Source organism: Phoxinus phoxinus (assembly GCF_949152265.1).
Source record: "Phoxinus phoxinus genome assembly, chromosome: 18".
In the NCBI taxonomy this organism is placed as follows: Eukaryota; Metazoa; Chordata; class Actinopteri; order Cypriniformes; family Leuciscidae; genus Phoxinus; species Phoxinus phoxinus.
Genome location: NC_136893.1, coordinates 6,182,511 through 6,200,827, shown reverse-complemented (window position 1 = coordinate 6,200,827; position 18,317 = coordinate 6,182,511). Strand labels below are relative to the sequence as shown.

General features: G+C 36.4%; 1 protein-coding gene across 1 annotated transcript in view; it reads left to right on the top strand.

Annotated features, from left to right (window-relative positions):
* Positions 1-16,134, top strand: part of LOC306985600 (uncharacterized protein) — a 36,453-nt gene extending 20,319 nt beyond the window's left edge. The window contains exons 12-18 of the mRNA XM_079588030.1: positions 280-366; positions 5,477-5,629; positions 10,481-10,610; positions 10,715-10,747; positions 11,047-11,144; positions 11,987-12,070; positions 14,723-16,134. Of these exons, the coding sequence (XP_079444156.1) occupies positions 280-366; positions 5,477-5,629; positions 10,481-10,610; positions 10,715-10,747; positions 11,047-11,144; positions 11,987-12,070; positions 14,723-14,827 (690 nt within the window). The 3' untranslated portion in view covers positions 14,828-16,134. The remainder of the gene's footprint in view (positions 1-279; positions 367-5,476; positions 5,630-10,480; positions 10,611-10,714; positions 10,748-11,046; positions 11,145-11,986; positions 12,071-14,722) is intronic.
* The last annotated feature ends 2,183 nt before the right edge of the window (positions 16,135-18,317 follow it).

Below are 18,317 nucleotides of genomic sequence, written 5' to 3'. Positions count from 1 at the left end.
TATAAAAATGTCTTGTTCAATGTTTCTTCATGATTCCTATGCATGCATTAACTAATCTTAACATGCAGAATCCTATAGTAAAGTGTTTAAAGGAGTCCTAAAATATACTATTTGCTTTTTGTTCGCTTTTGATTTTGGTGTGAAATATGGTGTGATTTTTTTTCATTTTCATTTTGTGAGATTCACCCGTACGTACCAAGCAGAGCACGTGCGAAGGTGTCGCTGCATATCTTTGTGACATTGTCCAGGCCGTCTTCTGATATATCACCTCTTCCTCAGATGTGTAACATCCCGGACCTGAGCGCCCGCCTGGACCTGCTGCTCACGCTGCGAGAGCTGCCCATCTGTATGGAGGACCTCACGCCGGTCAGACTCGCATTACAAACACCTCATATGCACCTGTCAGTCATGTTTGTGTCAGCTTCTCTTGCCTTTTGCCTCTGTTTTTCTCTGAACTCTACTGAATTACTTACCGATAGGGCTCATTCAGAATACGCTGCCAATATAGAATGCGTTTTTTTTCAAGAATAGAGAGGCACTTTTGGATGCATTCATTATTACCGATAAACAGCATGTGGTGTGTGTGCATATATTCATTTGCATGTTTGTGGTTGTGCTGGCATTTGTTTTGCAGTTAGCACTGTACTGCGCTGATGATTATGATTGACACAAGAAGAAAATGAAAAGTTTGTTTGTGGAAAAACAATCTCATGTGAACTCGAGTCTCACAGTACGTCTGGAGGAAATAAGTATTAAAGCTTCGCAATAGTGGCGAAGGCACACGGCTGAACGAAAGGGGGATATAAAAAAAGCAAAGAGAAAGAATAAAAAGCTCATTTACTAATGCAAAAGATAATCTTGGCAGACAGCAGGTGCTTGGAAAAAATAAACGAAATGGACTTTAGGTGAAAAAAAGAATCATGCGTTAATACACAGGGGTTCTGTTCTCAACGAATCAGCACTCAGAGTGGGCTGAAGGGGTTTCTAATGGCAAATTTCCTTCAAGTCATTTATTAGTTAGAGAGAGATAGTGCCGGGGAGAAGGAGATGTAGCCCAAAGAGCACTCTGAAGGCTTTCTCTACCTGCGAGGTAAAAAAAAGTTGAAATCCCTCTTGTACTTTCAGTGCATCTCAAAAGTTAGTTTTTATTTGAGTCCCTTATACCCACCTGGCTCCTCTATTCTGCACCAATACTCATGTTAAGTGCTCCGAAATCCCTCTAATGAACAAATGTAGTGGTTTAAAGGTATGCCAGATGTGACATTCATCTTCAGAAGCTTTTTCTGTGCGAACGGATGATTATGTACTGGACGAAAAGTGTGGAGGTCAGGATCACGGACGTGTCGGGGATTTTTCCAGAGGTTATGGGTGTTATATGCCATCGAAATAGGCTTGACTCAGCATTTGGGTGTCAGTAAGGGCTTACGTTTTTTTTCGCCTCAGGGAATTGACAGCTATTTTAGCCGATGTTGCTGTTCTGTCCACCTTTCTCTGCTCGCTGGTGTCACTGACTGTCGTCAAAGATGCCGGAAGCAGTAGACATTTAAATCGTTCAAACTTTGACGGATGTGAGTCGTACGGAGAATGTTTCACATGCATATAGCATTCAATGTGACAATCCCGGCTACTTTATTTATTTTTAATTTTTCAAGGATATCAAAACAGAATCTAAGATTGTGATGGCATCACTATGTCTGATTAAATGCTCTATTTTAAAATATACATGACCTCAATATACAATAACAATATTTTCCAGTTGGGCCACATGTAATGCTGTTTAATAAGTTATTAAGTCAATATCAGCCGACATTTGCAACCCATTTTACCTTTGTTATGTGACATGTTTTGGTAACACTTTACAATAAGGTTCCCTTTGTTAACATTAGTTAACTACATTAGTTATCATGAACTAACAATGAATCTTGCTGTTAATTTCTTTTACTAGGCCTACATTATTCAAATCAAAAGTTGTATCTGTTAATATTATTTAATGGACCTCTGCTGACATGAACTAACAATGAAAAGTTGTATTTTTTACTAACTAACATTAACAAATATGAATAAATACTGTAACAAATGAATTTGCTGATTGTTATTTAATTTTTATTTAATGCATTAGCCAACATTAACTAATGGGACCTTATTGTGAAGTGTTAGCCATATTTCTATAACCTCATAATGCCTTAAGTGTCATGAACTAACAATGAACAAACTTATATTTACACCATTTATTAATCTAGGTTCATTTTTATCTATAAACATACGATTATTCACATTGTTAATGTCTGTTTATCCTTAACAAGTTAATGTATTGATAATTTATAAATTGAAATGTTAAAAATATAGAAATTAACATTTACATTATCTTCCACTATTTGCTGTTTTTCTGGTAACCTTTATTAGATTCACGTTAACAAGCATTACATTGCTAAGTATTTCTAAAAGATTTTAGAAGTGCTGCATTATTTACAACAGAAATCTAAAATTCCTAAATGGCTATTTTTTGATTAGCGCTTAACATTATTTATGGTCTTGTCAGCTTAAAAGGTGAGTTATTATATTTAGTTTTTTTTTTTTAATAATTGCACCGATTTATTGCACTGAGCGCATATTGATTTCATGTTCACTTTAAAGGAACATAAGATTATGTATAATTCACCCAAATTTAAAAATTCTTTCATCTTTTACTACGGTTTAAAACCGATATGACTTTCTTCTGTGGAACATACTTTTTTTGTCTATACAGTGAAAGTCAATGGGGTCCAATGTTGTCAGTGTTTGTTTTAGACCCTAACTTTCTTCAAAATATCTTCTCTTGTGTTGTGAAAGTCATACAGGTTTCGAACGATGAGTCATCATGTTTGGGTGATCTATCCCTTTAAGATCAATGCTATATTTGTGTCTGAAAATGTTACAGTGTAACTTTTGACCCCCACGGAAAGGTCTTCCATTGTTAAGAGTTCCCAAAACAAGTACTCAGGCTTCTTTTTCCACCCCTGCTATTAAATCCATGGGATTGTCTGACATGGTTGACTCTTAAACCTGTAACATTAAGGCGGATTTAGCCACCATATGACAGGCTGGGTGCTAGGGTGGAAAATTGGTCTGGCTTAGAGTGGGGAATACTGAAGAGCTCTCTAGGTGTGTTGTGCTTTGTCTAAAAGCTGTCTGAGGAATGCTAACTCCTTGTGGCATTGTGAGCTCTTAGTAAACAGAGAGCGTGCAATGCTCAAAGAGCTCATGAGGTTAGCGAAACACAGGGGTTTGAGAGAACTAGAGTAAAAAAAAAAAATGCAGGAAGATCACTCATTTTGAGTGTTGGAAAGAAGCTTATGAGGTTTCCACCCACTGGGACTTGATTAGCATTTGGTTAAATTAGTGTTTAAGGGTGTGATTCAGCAGGTAGAAATGAAGGAGAGGGCTCGGAGGTAATGCATCGAGGCTGAGGTTATGATGGAAACAGATGAGCATATGGTCTAATGGTTTGTCTCATATATCGTAGACATCAAATCAAGCTGTGTGTCCGGACTTTTTCCTCCAGATGCTTTCTCTGCTGTTGCTCTTTACTCCGGGGTTCAGTGCACCAGCTTGTTAGACGGGTTGAAAAATAACAAACTAATACCACAAACAGTGATGGAAATTAAAGCAGCTCACAAATGCCGTTCGCAAACTCCTTTCAGTCAAACCTGTTTATCTTGGCTAAATCACAAGGGCTTTGCCCCAAGAGGACCATAAACTTGTTACTTGTGTTATTAATAGGAATGTTAATCAGACAGCCTAAATGAATATGGTATCTAATTTGGTGAAGTTAATTGGAAGTAATCCAGTGTGGTTCTGGGAATATTCATCAGTCTGTATCCTGATCCACTGCGAGTTTAGTTTTCACTAATGCAATTTATTTCTAGACAAGTGCATTGGTGTGAATATGGACATTTATGCATTTTGGTATCCAGGGTTGACATTTACAGCCGCCTGCAGCAAACGCGGGTGTATTTCAGCAGTGGATGTGCACTAAGTGCAATAGTGTTGTCAAAAATATAGATTTTTCGATGCATATCGATACTCAAATATCTGAAACGCTACCAATACTCATTTTCCGCAGAATAGACACCCGATACCAGCCGCGTTTTCTCTCTCTCACCTCTCCGACAGCGAGTTACACACAAACCCATCTCTCCTCACTCACTCATTTCATTTGCTCTGGATGAATAGTGTAGGTGTTACAGGGCTTGAATTTCAGCGTGGAATTGCGCATATTGTGCATAATTTGACTCATTCCCACAGATTTTGTGCTCAGACCCAAAGTGCGGCACTCAAAGCCACCTCTCAGTACCAAATTCAGTTATTTGTTGCTGCTTAAACAGTCAGATACACACAAAATAATGTCAAAATGCCGGTCTTGGCAAGTATTCACATACACACAGTCAGTAATGTTTTAAGTGTTTGAAAAGTGTGAGCTATACGTTTGAAAAGTGTTAGAAAAATTATGAGATAATATAAAAAATATCTGTATGGCAGTTTTTCGCCATGGTATCGATGTCAAAATTGGAAAACCACTGGTTGGTGAGCAAAAAGGTTACTGTCAAGACTTGTGCACATTACTGTAAAATCCTGACACAATTTTTCAGCATAAAATGTCATTTGCAGGCCATTTTGATTGTATAATGTTTTTTTTAAAAACAGATATTGTTTATAAAAAAAAAGATTTTATATATTGACACATTTATTCATTCGTTCATTCATTCATTCATGCTTTCTTTTTTCTCTAATTTAAAAAAAATTATTATTCATTATTTGATCATAATTTTTATTATTATTTTCTTTTATCACCACAGCATTTATTGCATTACCCAGCATTCATTTACTGCATTAACTAGCTTTTACTTACAGTAATAGCCTAAAACAATGCAGAAATAGCTAGTATTTATTATATATAGGCCGAACAAGCCATTATATTTTGATAAACAATTACAAAAAAAACTAAAATGTCTTCCTTTCCACCAGGAACTTGCATTAAGGAAGTAAACAGGGTCAATATGGATTTCATGTTGACTTTAAATAGATTATCCACTGGCACCATTTTCTGTAATATTAACCTTAGTAATACACCATTCCGGTCCAGAGTTTTGATTTAGCACGTATTGTCAAGCACTCTTTGGAATAGCCCTGATGTAAGTGTCTTGTTGACGGATGGAAGTCGTTGATTGTACCTTATACTTGTTACTTCAGTAAGAACCCCTTAACCTAACGGCTATCAATCCTCAGCTTTAACTTTCTTTCCGGCTTGAAATAATATATTACCGCACTTCCTGTGTAGGCTCTGATATACACTTGACAAGAACGGTCTGTGTCAACAAGACCGCTGAGAAATCCGGCTGTGCTTAAGTGTCTGTGGCTGTTAAGTGAGAGGCAGGGAAAAGTTTGCAGTTGGATTAGTTGGAGATGACATGTTCTGGCCTCTCTGTTTGTCTTGCAGCTGATTATCCAGAAGATCCGCTTGTGCCAGCAGCTGTGGGCTTGTGAGCCATTTGTCAGTGTGCTGGAGTACCTTCTGGCTGTGGGCAATTACCTCAACCAGAACGCAGGCAAGGACAGGGCCAAGGGATTTCGCCTCGCATCCTTAACTAAGGTAGGACCCGCACCGCCAGCAAATGACCTTTGTGGGATGGCGAAAAATAAAACATCTTATTGGCATATGGGTTTTTTCTCTCTCTCTCTTTCTTTCTTTTTTTGTATACCAGATTTCATTTCTCCTCCAGTTGTTCTCTTTTCAGCATTGCTAACCGCATTAAGGGTAACTAATAATATGAGTTCGGGTTTTTCTTGTTTTCAGCATGTAGCAGTCTCTGTTTTTAGTCACACTGTGTTGTGTTCACAGCTTTGCACACAAATGAACCGAAACAATCTCCTGAAACACACTTTCTCACATATTCTACCATTCAAAACCAGTAGTGTTTTTTCAAAGAAATAAATACTTTTATTCAGCAAAGTTTTATTAAATTGATCAAAAGTGACATTAAAGACTGTTATAATGTTACAAAATATTTATATTTCAAATAAATGCTGTAGAAATAAACTTTCTATTCAGTCAAAGAAGGTGTCCACAACATTGATAATAATAATAAATGTTTCTTGAGCAGCAAATATTCAGCATATCAGAATGATTTCTGAAGGATCATGTGACACTGAAGACTGGAGTGATGATGCTGAATATTCAGCTTTGATCACAGGAATACATTACTTTATAATATATATTCAAATAGAAAACAATTATTTTAAATGATGATCATATTTCATGATGTTACAGTTTTTACTGTATTTTTAAACAATCTTACTGATAAATTAATTAATTAATTGATATATTGGGATTCTTCCCCCCCCCCCCCCCCCCCCCGTAATATTGCATTTATCATTAAGATCCTTTTATTAACAATTTTAGCTTGCATTCATGTTGTTCCCTAAGATAAAATACAGGATTCTGTAAATGTATTAAAAAATATTCATATATAAATAAATAAGTCATTTGAGAGTGTAGAGCGAATGACTCTATTAAATCATTCACAGTACTTCATTGGAGTGGGCAATTGCTGTGTTTTTTGTTGTAGTTCCCAAAAGCACAAAACATTGCTTAACAACCGCAGTGATTATGGTCAGTCTGTCTTAAAACATAAATGTTAAAAATCAGTTTACTTATAGAGAAAGTGAATACGATTTTAAGTTATACCACAAAGACTAAAAAAACAAGCTGTTTCAGAAATACAAAACGAATGAGTGAAGTAATTACTGTTAATTATGGAGATCTAATTTATGCATGAGTGACGTACCTGAACAAGTCATCCCGACAGAACTAACGCAAAGCTAGTATTTCCAGACCCCTGTTATGATTCCAGCATTGCATGGCATATATGTATTGCGAGTGCGACGTGTATCATATTGTGACATAATTCCCGATACCCTATGGGTTTGTCATGTTTTTATGACTCCATCCACTACACAAATCAGACACGCAGCACCTGAGTTTCTCTTTGTTGTTCATTTCTAAACTCTTGCCGCAGCGGCCCAATTCATTAGCCACGCGCCATGGCTTTTTTCCCGAGCTCGCTGAGTCATTAGCGACACATGGTGGTAATTTGTATCGATTTTTGCGGCTAGGATGCTGAAAACCCAGTTCCTCAGTGGCAAGATTTAAGGGCACTTCCACAATAAGCTGAATGACTTCCTCCTTTGCTAATGAGGAATCTGAGTGCACCGTCTCTGTGCTTCCTCCATAGAAACACCACATAGAAGCACGAGAACAGCATTCTTACTCTATGATGAAGTATAACTTTACAAGGCAGTTACAGTTTTCAAAAATATCATTTAATATATCATATGTTTGTTACCAGTGTATGAAATTTGAAGATATCACAACATTTAAGACCAATATGTATTTTTTAATGTATATTTGATTCTGATTGGTCAATTGTAGAATTGTACAGTCAGATATTTTTGTATAATCACAGCTAAATTGTATAAATAATTGTTGTTTTATGTTTCTTTTAAATCCCATTTCTCCTTTTCCCATCACATAAAATACCTTGAAATCAATATTCAATACACTACCATTCAAAGGTTTGGGGTTTGATAGATTTTTTATGTTTTTGAAAGTCTTTTATGCTCACCGAGGCTGCATTTATTTGACCATAAATGCAGCAAAAACAGTAATATTATTACAATTTAAAATAAATGTTTTCTATTTTAATATATTTTATAATGTAATTTATTCCTGTGATGCAAAATCATTTTTTTAGCATCATTACTCCAGTCTTCAGTGTCAGATGATCCTTCAGAATCATGATAATATGCTGATTTGCTGCCTAAGAAACATTTATGATTATTATCAATGTTGAAAACCGTTGTGCTGCTTCATATTTTTCTGGAAACCATGATAATTTTCCCTTCCTTCCTTGATTTTCATCAATATTAATGCATCCTTGCTTAATAAAAGTCAAGAATCTTACTGACCCCAAACTTTTGGACTTTTTGAAACCGCAAAATACGAGTGATCCTTTTTGAACCAAGCCTAAGCTTTGAACAAACAGTGTATTTGATGCCTCCAGGTCATCTTTTAGTTTTGTAGTATGGTCCGCGGATTGAAATGGTAAACAACATAAACTAGAAACCGAGTATAGCCCAATTTTCCACCCATCTGAAGTTTAGCATTTAGCCCCCTGTGAGTTTTAAATTAGCGGCTGTTGAAATTGTTGCAGTGGTTTCATGTCTACATGCATTACCATAAAGAATGGGTCTAGAGAGCTTGATATATTGCCACTCGTGTTCTCTACAGGCCTCTTCATATGAAGATCAGTTGAAACAATCACTCTTGAACATGCTTTCTGGCATGCACACACACTTTACATATTCTTTCTTTTAAGAGGATGCAATTTAGATAGCATTGTTTTGTGTTTAGCACTATTTTATTAATGTTCAGTGCTTAAAGGGATAGTTCACCCAAAATGTTGTATTCTGTTATCATTTACTTACCATCAAGTTTCTTTCTTCTGCTGAACACAAAAGAAAATATTTTGAAGAATATGGGTAACCAAACAGTTGATGGACCCCATTGACTTCTATAGTGTTTTTTGGAAGTCAATGGGGCTCATCAGCTGTTTGGTTACCCATACTCTTCAAAATATCTTATTTTTTTAAAAGAAAAGATAGAAATTCATACAGTTTTGGAACAAGGGTGAGTAAATGATGACTTTATTTTATTTTTGTAAATTTTTGGGTGAACTGTCCCTTTAAATGATTCACTTTACCATTTGATAAGTGTTAAACCTTTGTGAATTATCAACTATATTTATTCTGCATGATGACTCAAGACATGCATTCCTGATCATTATCACCCTTTAGCCTGCTGTACAAATTCCCAATCGTTCAAAACACTCGTGCGAGGCTGCGCTACTCCAGCAGCATTTGCATTGTGTCTGTACGGTTAATCAGAGAGCAGAACCTTCAGATGTCAAGGAGATCCTTTTGAAAAAAATGTGTTTCATATGTGCACTGTGCACAATAGAGGTGCTCTTCGGTACAAGGACATTATCTTCTTCCATTTTTAGTTGATGGTAATATGCACGTGGGTGTTGAATTGTCAAACCTCGCTCTTTCTCTGGCCTTGGGCAAGGTATTGGTATTCAGAAATGCGTGCATGTGCGTGCATAAACGCTCACAAATGCACACTCACACCCAGGATAAATATTTGTTTACCTGATCCTCTAAATATATCACCCTCTGGTCAGATGGGATACTTGATTGGGGAGATATGACCAAGCGTTCCCAAACCTCTGCCCTACTGCCAACATAGACAGCTGCTAAGAAAGCATCCCGACTGTTATGGAACTTTATAAGTGACCAATTTGGAACACATTGGCAACTCTTTATGGCACACAAATAGCACTCTGCACTTGACAGATGATTGATTCCAATAGAATTTGTTGTTAATATGTGACCCTGGATCACAAAACCAGTCACATTATATGGTCACATTGCATTACATTGTATGGGTCAAAATTATAGATTTTTCTTTTATGCCAAAAATTATTAGGATATTAAGGAAAGATCATGTTCCATGAAGATATTTTGTAAATTTCCTACCGTAAATATATACAACATTTATTTTTGTGAGTGAATGCACCATAATTGCGAACATAAATGGAAAACTTTAAAGGAGATTTTCTCAATGTTTCGATTTTTTTGCACCCTCAGATTCCAGATTTTCAAATAGTTGTATCTCGGCCAAATATTGCCTCGGCCTAACAAACCATACATCAATGGAAAGTTTATTTATTCAGCTTTCAGATGATGTGATAATCTCAATTAAAAAAAAATTGACCCATGTGACATATGCCATATGTTGCTAATGGCATTAATAAGCATTAAAACACATCACACACATTTTCAATATATAAGACAATAAATATTTATATATATATTTTATATTATATTAAATGTATATGTGACATCATGTTTGTCAGCATTGAATGGAATACAAGTTTGTTTATAGTTATTTCTCTTACCTCTTCTGCTATCTTGAATATATTTTATTTATTTTTTACTGAATTTGTCTCAATGTAATTCTGGGATTGCCTTCACTGCAATTTGGCTAAATCTAAATAAGTGTCTATGATGCTTTAAAATGCTGCCTACATAGGGAGCTCACTCGGTTTTGGACACAAAGTAAATCTATCATAAAATAATGTTTTATCATATTTTACATACATATTTTATATATAAATTATATAAAAATAATATTTTTATTACGGTAACTCTTTTTTTTCTGTATTCAATTGAATACAAAGTGTCAAAAAAGTGTCTGTGATGCATTAAAATGCTCCCTACATAGGCAGCTCAATAGGTTTCGGACCACAGCAAATGTGCCATCTCCTTTTTAAGTGCAGGTGCATGGATAAACACATTCATTCTTTTTCCCTCCTTTTTCCAGCTCTCTCAGCTGCGCGGGAACAATCGGAAGTTCACCTTGCTGCATGCCCTTGTGGAGCAGATCATGTTGCGAGAACCACGTTTGGCCACCTTTTTCCTGGAGCTTGCAGAATTCGAGACTGTTCCTGGCGGTACTCTAATCAAAATTTCATTGGAAGGGAAGATGTGATAGATGTTTTCGGGGCTGATTTGATTGAATGCCTTCTGATTGTGTGTATCTGTGGTTTTCCTGCAGCTTCGGTTAAAGGTCTAACAGCAGAGGTGGATGGTACGTGGTCTTATCTGATGTATTCTGTGATGATGCTGCGGCACCAAACTTGTTTTGTAGATGCTTTTGATGCTTGATTGAGCACTTTTGCTTTCAGAATATCAACAAACCCTTTCACTGTTATATTCAAGTGTGGTCAGGCATTTCATACAATTTATAACTTTTTAATCAGCTGAGCGTTAGATTCAAACCTGTTGCTGCTTGGCTTGCCTGTGCATTAATGCATGAAAGCACTGCATTTTTATTCATAGAGTTTAGCTAGTCCATTACAAATGTCCCCCCTCCTTGTCACTATTTAGTCGTGAAGAACGAGTTTCAGAAGGTCATCCAGTACAGGAAAGCACAAAAACGGAAAAACACAGTCAATCAGCACCCCAAATTCATCAAAGACTTAAAGGTAAATGTACAGGTTTACCCAATTATTTTTTGCTTCATGTTATTGTGCATCACATACTTAGTCTGAATATGAATTTGAAAGAAACCATAGATATTGATGTCTTGTTTTCTGATTAATATGATTTATTCGAGTGGTTTCTTCTATGGGACACGAACACAACATTTTGAATTATGTACTTGTCTCTATTCTTCATGCCATAACCATGAATTGGGATTTAATTTTTTTCCTTTCTACAAAAGAATGCAAGAATACAGTATATAGCCTACTAAAAGTCTTTGCAATTTCAGTCGTCACTCAGTTTCAGTGAGCTGATCGGATCACTAAGTCAGTGAGTTGAATTGAATCATTTAGATTGGATTTTGTGAACTGGATCAAAAAATGCTACTTTTCTCACTGAATAATGACTCAAATTTCAGTCTCTTCCTCACACAAAGCTATCATATTACTTCAAAAGAATATTTAATACATTATAATGCTTTTATGCTCCTTATTTGTCCGTTTGGAGCTTGACAGCCCCTGTCCTTATTTATTTCCATTATATTGAAAAGACTGGCCAGGATATTCTTTAAAAAAAAGAAAATCCAATGTACTGTATCATTCTTGCACAACTCCATGGAGAAAGGAAGTTAATTTAGATCGTATAAAGCGCAGACCCTTGTGAGCTTGTGGTTTGTTACACCTTTTGACTGAATAAAAGCTTTTTCTGATGTGGTCTGGTTGGAGAGAAATGAAAAGCCTCTGAGGATGAGAGCGCTAAGAATGCCAGTGCTACCTGTCCAAAAAAGGGAAAGATTGAAAATGCACACCCGACACACCTGCTGTTCCTTTATCTCCGGCTCTAGATGGCCATCGAGAAGCAAGAGGCCGATTTCAGACAGCTGATGAAGAGGTGTGAGGAGATGAGGAAGCTCTACACTGACATATTGGTAATCCCTGAGTTATTATTTCAATATCTTCTGTTGTGTTGCCTTGAGAGATGGATGGGCCGGAGTCACCGGCTATCTGGAGATTGGCTTTTTCTGCTTATCTGTGCCAGGTGGACTTTGGGAAAGGGGAATATATTTCAGCCCACCCATTCACCAAGGTTACAGTGTTTTTCCCTCCTCTCACTGTGAGGGACATGATGCTGGATTGAGAATGACTTATGATGACAGTTCTCCATGATGTTCATGGGTTGTTTATAGCACTAAATATGTTATGAGCACAGAAGATTGTCTTGGGTATACCAGAGGGGTATTTGCTAAAAGAATTTTTGCAAAGCAACTAGAAATGCAGCATTGAAATAAATAAAGAAAATATTTAATACTTAAATAAAATAAATGTTAAAAAAGTCATTTAAAAAAAAAACTAAATTTTTAATATAAAATATATAAGAAAAAAATCAATGCAACTCTATATGAAGACATTTTTCTTAAACATGTTTTGTAATTTTGCTAATTTATGCCCTTTTGCCCTCCTGGGCCACCATGCATGTCAAAGTTAATCCTAAAATTCAGCATATAATGACATTTGACACCTCAGACTGATATTGATCATATTTGTTATGTTTGTTAATTTCACTCATTTCAGACAGAAAACAAACTGCTTTTTGCACTAAAAGTCCAGTTGGGCCAAAAATACACCGCTTTCTTAATATTAAAGGAAAAGCACACAGTCATTTTCCTCTGTTTGTAACAACATGTATTGTATTTCCCAACTGTCCCAATTTTCTTCAAGACCGTCCATAAAGACTGTGTGTGTTTCATTGTGAACATTCAGCCTATTGTGTGTTTGACAGGATGAGGAGCGAGTCTCCTGCCAGCGATGAGAATTGCTTTTAGTTTTACAATTACAGCCCAAACTTTTAGCCTTGGGCAAAAATACAGCAACCAGCAACTTAGGGCTGTGGAGCCAGGAATAATGGAAAGAATAGAGCCAGGATGAAAAGAGCAACTGAGAGGGATGGGAAAATTAGCAGTTTAGAATTTTTTTGGCTATTAAATAGTTTATATCTCTTATATCAGCATTAAGGTTTATCTCTCCAGGTATGAAGGTGATTGGACGGTGGTTCACAGTAGTAGTTGGTCTAAAAGTTAAAATTCTGTCATCATTTACTCACCCTCCTGTCGTTTTAAACTAGGACGATGTTGTGTCTTAGGTGGATGAAGAAATTATAAAGGGGACCTAATATGCCCTTTCAAAGTCTTGACTTTGTATTTGTGCTCTACTAGAATAGGTTTTCATGCTTGAATATTCAAAAAACACTCTATTTTTCATATATTTGCCATTGTGGCAGCTCCTCTCTTCCCAGTCTGTCAGTAACGCTCTGTTTAGTCTCTATGAAGCCCCTCCTTCTGACAAGCGCTGAGCTCTGATTGGTCGGCTAGATCAGTGTGCTATGATTGGTCAATCGCTTCAAGCGTGTTTGGGAAATGTCCCGCCCCTTACCATAACCACGAGTTTCAACCCAACACACTACTAACTAACTCAACCAGGCCTCGTCCCTTAATTTTCAGAAATGATTTAAATTAGGAATATTGTGACGTGTCAAGATTACAAAGACTAAACTCAAGATTACAATGGCGGCGTTTCAGGGAGTTCAGAAAGAGTTGCTGATATACAGAAATAACTCTGCAAACCTTTTTCATGCTCAATGAAAAAAGAAAAAAGAAAGAAAAAAAAAACATTATAGGACCGCTTTAACTAGTATGACTTAGTTAAAAATATTAGGATATTAGTGAAAAAATTCAAGGGAACATTGACTAGGGCCCTGTTTACACCTGGTATAAACAAGTGGACGATGCTAAATACAGGTGTAAATAGGGTCTAAACCGTTTTGAGCTTGTCCAACCTCTTCCAGAGGCAGATGAAAACTCATTTGACCAGCTTTCTTTCGTAGTGTAAACGCTCGTGTTCAAATGCGTTCAAACTGCTATAAAAGACTGTCTACTCTCCGCCTACTGACCTAATGTGTAAACATTATGTGAAGCGCGTTAGCTAGACGGGATTTCATCTTTGTTGACTGGAGACCCAAGTTTGGTTTGAAGCTGAAAAACGTACCAAGCACAATGTTCTCTCACCATTCCTGATTTCTAACACACACTCCCAGAGTTCGGCGTGATCTTGTGGCTTTCGGAGCAGAAACTAAAGCTGATGCTCTCCGTGTTTTTCCGTCGTCTCCGGACGTTCATATGTAAATTGCGTGAGCTTATTTTGTCCATTATATCAAAAGATCTGAAAAAAAACCTTCCCTCGAAGACATCAGGACAGAAGTGGTTGAAAGTGGACAAAAGTGATGGATTAAAACACCATGTGTTAACGGGATTGTGTTTCCCTCGTCTATTTGCGATTCGATCGACCAAAACTTATTTCGCTGCGCCTGCAGAATAAAGCAGAAACAAAGACCGATCTTAATACCAGGTGTAAACTGGGCCAAGTTGGTATTTGGATGTTTTGATTTGATCAGAGGAACTATATTATAACTTTTACATGTTGTATTGTGACTTTAAAATAGACGGTCACAATATGAAGCAGTTTAGATTGTATCAAGGGTTGACTTGACAATATCACTGTTCATTTGTTTTCTTTTCCGTCCACAGGTAAAATTCGGAGAGCCTTTGGATCAAGACTCCCAAGAACTTTTCGGATGGATCTGCCAATTTATTAATGACTTCAAGAAAGTATACTCTGAATACGCTCAATGATCCTGCATTTCCATCCAGATAGTCACATCTAATGCAGTAGGTGCTTGTACAGTCTGTGTGAATTGGCACCTGCTTTCTCAAACATTTCAAAGGCTGTAGAAAGAGACTTACCTGCAGACTACGAGCAATGTTTTTACCAGTGCTGGTGTTTGGTTTGATTTGATTAAAAGGATCATGCGGTTCTTTGACCCGGTCCTACAGCAAACAGCTTGGATTGATTAAGCAGGAGCAAACGTTTACTGGAGCCACATATAATATTAGTTATTTTAGTGTGTATGTATAATGTATGTTAGTGATACATTTAAAGAGGCATTGGTTCAGTTGAATGGTTTCCACGTGTGTCTGCTGAACCTCCGACTCTCTCTGTGGCCTTGAGCGTGTGTGTATTTTCTCGAGGATACAGAATCGAGTCGTCGGTGGCGGTTCAGCACAGGACATCTGCATTTCACACTGTTCAGAACAGACCCCTCTTCATTTTTCTTTTCTTTGGATTTCATTCATAAAACGAAGAGGACGAATTAAAGAAGAAACGAATCTTTTTGAAGTCTGATTCCCTGCGCGTAACACTAGGATTTACATGCTCGGGACTTGTAATCCTTTTGTAATGAGCATCCACTGCAGTTTTTCTGCCATTGCAGGGACAGTTCAGCCAGAAATGAAAAAGGCTGTCGTCATTTACTCATCTTCACGGCCGTTCCAAACTTCTTTGGAGCACAAAAGAAGATGCTTGGCAGAATGTCTAAACCGCTCTTTTTCGTTTCATGACGAATGATGCTAAACAAAGCATTTTTAAAAGTAGTCTATAGTCATTTTAAGCACTATTTTAAGTTTTTACGGCCTTATTTCAGTTAATATGTGACCTATTATTTTAAACCACATGGCAGAGTAGCAACATAACTGTAAATATGACCTTGTGACATATTTGTTGTGGACTACGGAAACAGATTCATTGTACAGTATACCAAGCAAATAAAGTGAGTATTGCGCACTGCAGTAGGGTACATGAAGTATTCTGTGTGCCATTTCATGACCCGCAGGAGTTTGTCAGCTCAAATTATCTGCTTAGTCAGACATAAAGTACTTTCCTTCTACAATGTGGCAAAAATTGAGTTTTTTATTACTAAAATGAACTTGACTGCACAGGGCATGAGTATTTTATTCATTGAAGAAATGCATTAGAACACTGAAAGATTTAAACCAAACAAGCTTAATTGGTCTTCTGAAACACTGATTTGCATTAATAGTCATCTTAATTTACCGTATACTTTTATCAAATAAATAATTAAAACGACTCTTCTGGTATCACTAAAATCATGTTGTGCTATCACTATCTGTATTCACTTAGTGTGCTTTTTCTAAATATATTTTTGTACTCTTACTCTGTGAACATGTTTGGTTTAGAAAAAAAAAGTGGGGATTACAGTACATCTCCACCTGCAGCACACACACGGCTTTTACGATGACATTACATCTCACATCTGTTAATCTTCTTGTACTCAGCTGTTGCTTTGTTACCTTATATTTGACCTTAACTGGCTTTTGAATGGCCATACAAAGAGTTGAAAGCCAAACCTGTTTTCTCACAACACACACACACACACACACACACACACACACACACACACACACACACACACACACACACACACACACAGACAAACTTTTATGTTAGATGCGATTTGATAGCACTACTTTCAATTCAGCAAAGAATCCTGACCAAAATGTTTCATGATTTCCACATAAAAATGAAGCGACACAACTGTTTTCAACATTGATAATAATCGGAAATGTTTCTTGATCATCAAATTATCATATTAGAATGATTTCTGAAGGATCATGTGACACTGAAGACTGGAGTAAGTTTCAGCTTTATCATCACAGGAATAAATCACTTAAAAATATATACATATTCACATAGAAAATTGTTGTTTGTAATTGTAATAATATTCCACAATATTACTGATTTTACAGGCTTGGTGAGCATAGACAAAATCTTAAAGACCCCAACCGTTTATATTATTGAATTAATATTAATCATATAGTTCATGTTGCCTGCATTAATTAAAGGACATGTGAAATATTAGTTATTATTTTTATACCTTATAAATATTATAATTCCTTCTTCATAATATTTTAGAATTAATTTGTTTGTTGGTAATTTCAAAATGTCTATGGCAACAACTAAACTTTTGAGATTTAATTTCTGATTGGTCTGAGCTTCATGGAACATAGAAGCTGAAAACGCATGTGCTGCCCTCTTGACCAGCGCTACACAAAAGCGTTTAGGCTGTTGAAGAAAATCACTCCAGCCAAAGTGCTCGGCCGTGACCCCATTGCCTGGACCTCAGATTAAACAATTTCTCTTGGCCTGCTTCGCGGAGCGCCTGCCAGGGGTGAAAGCAGCAAGCTGCCAATCTTTTGTCAGCCTGCACAGTCAGGCAAGATTGGGACCAAAAAGTCGCTTTTACCATCAGATGCTTTTCAGTCACCCCATCAGAGGAGGGTTAGCAGGTGCTCGGTGTGCTGGGCAACAGTGTGGAAACGATGATTATTAGCAGCTGTCAATGAGCTCGCGCTACCTCAAACCTGTAGTGTACATCTCCAGCGTCCCCTTCACGGACATTTTTAGGGAGCTACAGGTATGTGTTTAAAATTCAACCTATGGTGGTCTTAAAGAAAAAGCTTACTCAAAAACTGAAATTTAGGTTGTTTAAAATATGTGTTACACTTAATTTGGTAACTCTTTATTTTACAGTGTCCTTGTTACATGTACTTACCATAGTAATGACAGTAAATTGCAAGTAACTAACCTTAAACCAAACCCTAGTCGTAACTTTATAGCAAGTACTGTAAATGTAGTTAATTAATACTCGTATTATGATACTAATATAATATATAATATACTAATAATATAATGTAGTAATATTAAGTGTAACCCTTTATTTTAAGGTGATGTAGTTACATTGTACTTACTCAGATAAGTACTGAGCAATATTAACTACATTTAAAGTTACGACTAGGGTTATGGTTTAGTTTAGAGTTACTTGTAATTATTCATAATTTCATGTTATTACTATAGTAAGTACATGTAATAATGTGTAACTACGTCATCTTAAAATGAAGTGTTACCATTGACTATTTTTATGGTTATTTTAAAAAAATAATTTAAAGTTTTGTATTTTTTGGTGATCTATTCCTTTCAGAGGGGCATTCTGTTTTAAATAAATAAATTGGATACATTTTAATTGTCATTTCTGCATTTTTCTTAATGATGTTCTCTTCACGCTTCACAAATGTGGTCACCAATTCTCCTTTTGTGTCCCACGAAAATATAGCAACCTTGTTCAGTTTTAGAGAAAAATTAAGGTGAGGAAATGATGACAGAATTTTTTTGTTTTTGTTTTTTTTTTGGTGATCTATTCCTTAAAAAAATACATATTCTGTTTGCTATGACTGACTGAATGAATGAATGGATATTCTGAAATGACTG